Source organism: Aulostomus chinensis, chromosome 3 (genome assembly GCF_037954235.1).
Source record: "Aulostomus chinensis isolate RoL2024-O1b breed Wild chromosome 3, RoL_Achi_v1.0, whole genome shotgun sequence".
NCBI classification, from domain to species: domain Eukaryota; kingdom Metazoa; phylum Chordata; class Actinopteri; order Syngnathiformes; family Aulostomidae; genus Aulostomus; species Aulostomus chinensis.
The window spans coordinates 14,687,022-14,693,909 of NC_141322.1; the positions used below are offsets into that span (position 1 = coordinate 14,687,022).

General features: G+C 40.3%; 1 protein-coding gene across 1 annotated transcript in view; it reads left to right on the top strand.

Annotated features, from left to right (window-relative positions):
• LOC147267802 (vitamin D3 receptor B) overlaps window positions 1–6,287 on the top strand; it is a 31,129-nt gene extending 24,842 nt beyond the window's left edge. The window contains exon 10 of the mRNA XM_086198860.1: window positions 603–6,287. Coding sequence (XP_086054986.1) covers window positions 603–856 — 254 coding nt within the window. The 3' untranslated portion in view covers window positions 857–6,287. The remainder of the gene's footprint in view (window positions 1–602) is intronic.
• Window positions 6,288–6,888: the final 601 nt, after the last annotated feature.

Below are 6,888 nucleotides of genomic sequence, written 5' to 3' on the forward strand. Positions count from 1 at the left end.
GAAAGAACCCTGACCAGGGCCGTCATGAATAATTGATCAGGGATCCTGTTTGCTGTTTCCTTTCTTTGTTTTTCCTAAAGAGAATATTTTCATTGTGGGTTTTTTTGTGGCAGAAGATGAGCAAACAGTTTGATGTGTGAAGCGTTGTTGCCCAGTGTCACACAGCATGAATCTCTCATACGCACACACACACACACATACACACACACATTGAATCTTCGCATCTGGAGGATTTCTCATCTTATGTGAGCATTAGCCTTTATCTGAATACACATTTGTTCATATGCCGTGCATTTGCAGATGATATAGCGCATACATTATGCATGTGTAGTTATACAAGCAGGCATGTATAAGTAACTGGGTATTTGCATCTCTTTTGAGGCTCCTCATTAACATTGCATAGATGTGCTCCCCTGATCTAAAATTAGCCAACCACCTGATCAGAATTGTGTGTGATTATGTGCGTGTGATATGACTTCATGTTTATTTGGGATGCATCTAGTGACTCCATCATTAAACTGGAATCCTCAATCCTTTAATTATCCATTTCTATAACTTGCATTTCTGTTCGTAGACATTAACTATCTTGTCCTCACCTGCAGACCGCCCAGGTGTGCAGGACCACGCACGGATCGAAGCCCTCCAAGACCGGCTATCAGAGACCCTCCAGGCCTACATCCAGCTTCACCACCCAGGAGGAAGACTGCTCTACGCCAAGATGATCCAGAAGCTGGCCGACCTGCGCAGCCTCAACGAGGAGCACTCCAAACAGTACCGCTCACTCTCCTTCCAGCCTGAGCACAGCATGCAGCTCACCCCACTGGTGTTGGAGGTGTTTGGGAGTGAAGTCTCCTAAGAGCTGTCTCCAGTCTCAACCTCAGCAGCGGATAGGAAGCTGGAGACGAGATAAAAATAGAGGATGGGAGAGGAGGATGTGCTGGATGGACTAAATGGAGGTGTGAAATTATGAAGCATGGATGAAAGAAAGTTCTGTGTGTGTGTGTGTGTGTGTGTGTGTGTGTGTGTGTGTGTGTGTGTGTGTGTACTGCTCCTTGTAGGTGTATTGTCTAAAGAAGTCTGTATGGAGAGCAAGCAAACGTTAAGACAGTAAACAAGGGAACTTCCTTCAATACAATTAAGCTATACATACAACTTCTGCCTATATACATTGTTTTTGTCTGTATTTAAATCAACAAAAAGCTGCTTCAAATGCCTGGACATTTTTGTGTGTGTTTGTGTGTGTATGCACACACACTAACACTACAAGCATACTCAGTTATCATTTAGCCATTCAGTTGAGCTACCTCTTGGTTTTACTGGGGTTGTTTTATATTTACATCGCCTATGTGAAACAGCAACTTTTACACAGAACACTTTAGAAACAGTGAAATGACATTTCAGTATATCCGTGCAAAAGCAGTGCCTCCACATTACTTTTAAATGTTTGATGTTTCAACATTTTTGTTTATATCTGCTTCTCTCCAAGGCAGTGTATGTATATGACTGTGTATACTTTCTCAAAACACATGCTTTTGACCTTTCACCAAAGGGGTATGGTCATCTTTCTCAAAAGCTTTTCAATACCTTTAAAAACAACCATGCTGCTCCATAGCTCTCTCTGACACATGCAGCCACTCGACATGCTAACATTTTTTCTGACTAGCCTCACGACCTATGAAGGATCGTGCCGGTTATAAAATGCCGAGTACGGAGTATAATCTGTAATTTAGCAAGATTTTGATTGGATTTTTGGGGTGTCTGGTTTTTGAGGTGAGAATTAGCCACTAAATATGTTAGCTAATTTTACACTGCTAACTGTCAATCAAAACAGGCCCGCATTATGGCTTGTTGCTTTTAAAAATTGTTCCCTCTTTCTCTCTTTCTTTGACTTCTATCCCTGTAAATAGTTAACTGCTACCATGTTTATCCTAAGCACTGTTATATCACCTTTTACTCAAGCCTATGTATTAATATACAGTATCTATATTATCACAGATTTTAAAGGGCTAAAATGCCAAATCTAACTGGAATAGAAAATCAAGGCCAAAGCAAGAGGCCTGACGTGTTAATATATAGCTGCGTATCATACTTGGAATTGGCATAGATATGGATGTAATTGCCATGAATGCTTTCTATTTTTTTGTTGTTGTTGATTTTTTTGTTTGTTTGTTTGTTTGTTTTTTTTCTTACATCATTTCAACTTTAAAAACAATTCCATGAATTGTTTCTCCTCAGTATACAGTGAGCTCAGTGGGCCTAGAGCTTTGAAGCTGCTTCAGACCTCTACAGATATCACGCCCCTTTCGTTTCTGACTGGGAAGTGGATTTTCTAGAATGTCTGGGGGCTTGGTTGTGGAGGTGGCGCACCTCTTCACCCAGGCCCTCCCGTTTGATGATGTATGCTGCGCAGCCCTCTAGTGGCTGCATCCTGTAAATACCAGGTATATCTAACGTGTCCGCCGCTGTACATAGGGCTATAGATATTTCCAGAGGTGGACAAAGTACTGAACATCTGTACTTAAGTGAAAGTATAGTTTCCGTGCCAGAGTGACTTCAGTGAAAGTATTAAGTACTGATCACAGAATTTACTTGAGTCACAGTGGTAAAGTTGGACCTCTCAAATGCATTGAAGTAAAAGTACAAGTGCTTGTTACTTAGATGTGGAAAATGTCATTTGAGATGATTGATATTGAAGTAACACTTAAGAAAGTAGAAGAATGTGGCAGTATATTAGCTACATTTTTAAACTTATGTCCATATTTTACATGACACTTTCATCTTTCAACATAAAACACTTGGTGATGATAATTCCAGTGAAGAAAGGCATCAATTTGAAAAGTCCTCAAGAAGTAAAACGTACATCTGCCACCAAGGAATCAAGCAGAGATACTGGAAAAGTTTTCTCTGTCATCCAGTGGAGATTTCTCAAGGCTTATTTTATCAAAATATATGCAAATACAGTACTGACCCTTTATTGTGTTTGTGACTCTCTCACTAGATCTGCTCTTAGACTCTACACAGGGAACACTCGTGTATCTACACAGCCAAATTATCATGAGTTTGACTGACGTACAAAATAGGACAAGTAAAAGTGTGCTACTCTCTGACAGAAGCCATATAGATCAGCAGCGAGCTCATCGTTACGTACCTGACATATTATGTGACAGCAAATGACTCCAGAATTGATATAGATATAGATATAGATATATATATATATACACACACACACACACACACACACACATTCATGTGGCTTTGGACCAGTTAGTTTGAAGGAAGAACTCACGCCTGCTCTGCTGTCATGTTTGGCTTCCGCTTCATCGGACAGCATCAAACGGCAGAGAATTTAAATGCTATTTATATCAACTGATGTCTCTTTTTTTGTTTTTGTTTTTTGTTTTTCCTGCCACGTGCAGATGACTTTTAGTAGAGGCCACTTGGCTGGAGTCTTGAGCTCAAGCGAAGAAAAAAAAAGGGGGGGGGGGAGTAATCTCCCGCGATGTCTCAAACTTTCCTTTGTCTTCTATTTGCTGTGACACAGAAAATTTTTAAACCGTTCCTGTGATTGGCTTCCCGGGCTTCCTATGTCACACCTAGGGCTTCCTGTGACATCCTCAGAGATCGTAGTGTGAGACCGCGTGTGTTACTCATTCAGGAGGAGAGTCGTGCCCAGTATGGGTTCTTTATCCAAACCATCAATTCCATTCTGTCACTGTGGCTTATTATGAGCCCACATGGTAAATATGAGCATTTTAAGGCTTGAGTGTCTTTAGGCAGTACCACTCATATGTATAGTATCACTACAGTTGATGAGGCGGTATGCTGTGCTTAATTACTGAACACTGACTTTTTGAAGTTATGAAAAGTCTCCATGCGGACTTTTCTGAATAGGGTTTGATTTTGTTCTGTTTTCTTTTGAGATGGAGATGCGGTGTTGATTTGTTCGATACAGTAGAAGGTTTGGTGACCATGTAAGTGCCACAGGGAGACTTCCCTCCACACAAGAACAGGGTAGACGTAGAGTTGCTCTGGGTGGGTTTGAAAAATAAAAAAACAATTGAAAAAAAAAAAAAAAGAGACCCAACAGGAAAATTGTGGGATGTATCACCGCCAAGTGAACTTGTTCATCGCACCAGCGGGCAGATGTTCTGACCGGAGGTTCTTCTTTCTCATTTGTACATAACATGCAGATCTTAAATGTGGGCACATCCTCGGGTTCTCCTGTTGGGTTTCAGCACGGAAGGCTGCTCAGAAAGATTTCCCTCTGCATCGTGGTTGTTGCTCAAAGACGAACCGCGCAGCAAAGGAAATCCACCACAAACGAGATGCATCACATCTCTGTTGGGAACTGTTACCCTCAAGATCGTAACACAGTAACAATACCTGCAATATACAACTCATGGTACACTATCACCAGCAAGCTTTACAGTTTATCTTGTTAAATATGTTTGAAGTTTTTTTTTTTTGTTTTTTTTTTTTTTTGTAAAACTGTTGCCATTACAAATCCTGTCTATAAAACACATATATCCTTCATAGGAAAACCCGTAGGCCATCTCCCGCGCCAAGGCTCTCTCGAGTCTGTTTTTTTTTTTTGTTGTTTTTTTGTTGTTGTTGTTGTTGTTCCTCCCTTCAGGACAGGGATTGTAATGGAATCAACTCAATGTAGTTCTTACAAAAAGGAGTGTCCGCAATGGATGTACACCATAATCTACCTAAAAAACCTACCTCTTTTAGCTCAAATTTTGCTTTAGCATTAAGCATTTGCCTCTGTTTTTACTTTTGTAATATATGTATTCATGTTGGTATTTATTGCTGTCTAATGAGTCATACTTCAATGATTACCTCAGAGATATCTCACAGATTTTGGGAGAGTCCAGCTAATGAAGTCATTCATAGTTTGTTTTCTTCTTTTTGTACAGTTTTCTTCTCAGACTTAGCATTGCCTTTGGTTATTTTTTTTTAACGCACAAACTACCAGGAGTGTTTTTAATATAGTGCCTGCACTCTGACCAACAGGGCCCAGACTGGCTAGGAACAGGCTGCAATTGCTCCAAAATGCGTTTCCTTCTCTGCAACGTTGTCCTTTAGCGCTGTCTTAAGGATACTTGCGTGGTTGCTGATATCTACATTGCTGAAACGTACCTTGTCTTTTAAGTTCTTAAGGACGAGTTCAGGAGAAGAACTTTGCGGAGTGAATGCAGCTGTAAAGAAGGAACAACCTGTTAAGACTTTGTGGCAGTAGGAGAAGTGAGAGGTGTGTTTACGCTCCACTTGTGTATCATTAGCATGGTTGTGGCTCCGTAGTAAACCATCCTCACCTTGTCCTCTCGTACTCGTTTCCTCGGCACCCTCGCGCTCCGTGTCTTCACCTCTTCTGCTGTCATAAAGTCTGCTCCCCCCACCTTCATCATTCCCTGCCGATGTTTGGTCAACCAGGGGAGTTAAGAGAGGTGACATCTTCAGTATCCATGCAATGCTGCTTTTATCTTGAGCATCACCAAGTTGTGTGTTATCGACACTACATAATGAGGGCATCGTCCAAAGTGTCTGCCCTCGTCAGCGCGACAGGCCTCATCGGAAGGTGTCTTTTTGAAAACGTATGCAACTTTACGGCACTTATTAGACAGCAGAAAAGAAAAAAAAAATCCATTCAGATCCGAGTATCTTATTAACAGAGCAACTACTCAACCTTGGAGAATTGAAATCAAGTTTTTTTGTATTCATGTCAAACTGCTTCAGGTAAACACTGAATGAAATGAATGAGGAGTTTTTATTGATCAGTGAATACTGAGGAAGATGGTTGCCATGGTCACGCCTCCCCTGAGCTGTGTGCCATATGACCCGTGTAATGCAGGGGAAACGCAATGAATAATTGGACGGCTGTCCGGCTGTGAGATTGGCTTACTACTTAGCACTGCGTCAGCCATGTAAATAAATCTGTACTACTTTTGAATTTGGCATTGAATCTAACCCTGCATTGTGAACCCAAAATCATGCCACTTTAAACTGAATGCCCAAACCAACAAAAGCACTTAATGTAATGTTTGTAACACATGCATACTGATGAATCTACTAGCCATAAACTGCCTGTGTAGGTCAGCATGTTATGGCTCCAGTTATCAAAAAAAAAAAAAAAAAAAAAAAAGTTAAGTCATCTAAATTCTAATGCAATTTTATCTTTTGTCTTGTTTTTTTTTTTTTTCAAAGATCTTCTTTTTCTATTATAAATTGGTGTTTATGTAATATTTTTGTCAGATGTTTTGCAAATCAAAAATAAACACTTGTACATTACATTGAGTTTCTGTGTGTTGCTATTATCACCTGATCTTCAGTCATACAAGTACAAGCGGCTGCTGGCCATATTTACAGTATTTTACTTCCATATTTGAACGTTAGCACTGTGCACACAACTACAACACCGGCTATAATTTAGATTGCTACTGTATGTGTAGCTGACTGACTGCAGCCATGTTTTACCTTTTTCAACATTTTTTTTTTTTACAAGTGAACACAAAAGTATGTGCACATATTATAGTAATTATTCCCACAAATTAAAATTAGAGTGCAATTCCTTATCAGTATAATTTGGATTGTGTCCTCTCATTACATTAAACAGCAGAAATACTCAAAACTCTTATTCTCTAAGTCACTCTAAAATTCTCGTTGTTTTTTTTTTTTTTAAATTTCCCCCCATGTTCCGTCTTTTGTGGCATGCTAACACTCAGCCACCAGAGGGCACTGTCTCTTCAGGTAGGCCTCTGCACGCCATCATTGACCTAATGACCTCCCAAATTCAACAAAGAGATCATAACCAGGAACGGTTGCCATCGGTTAGATCACGGCAGGCGACCTCACCACAAGGTAGTGGTGCGTTGATAGAGACTTAAC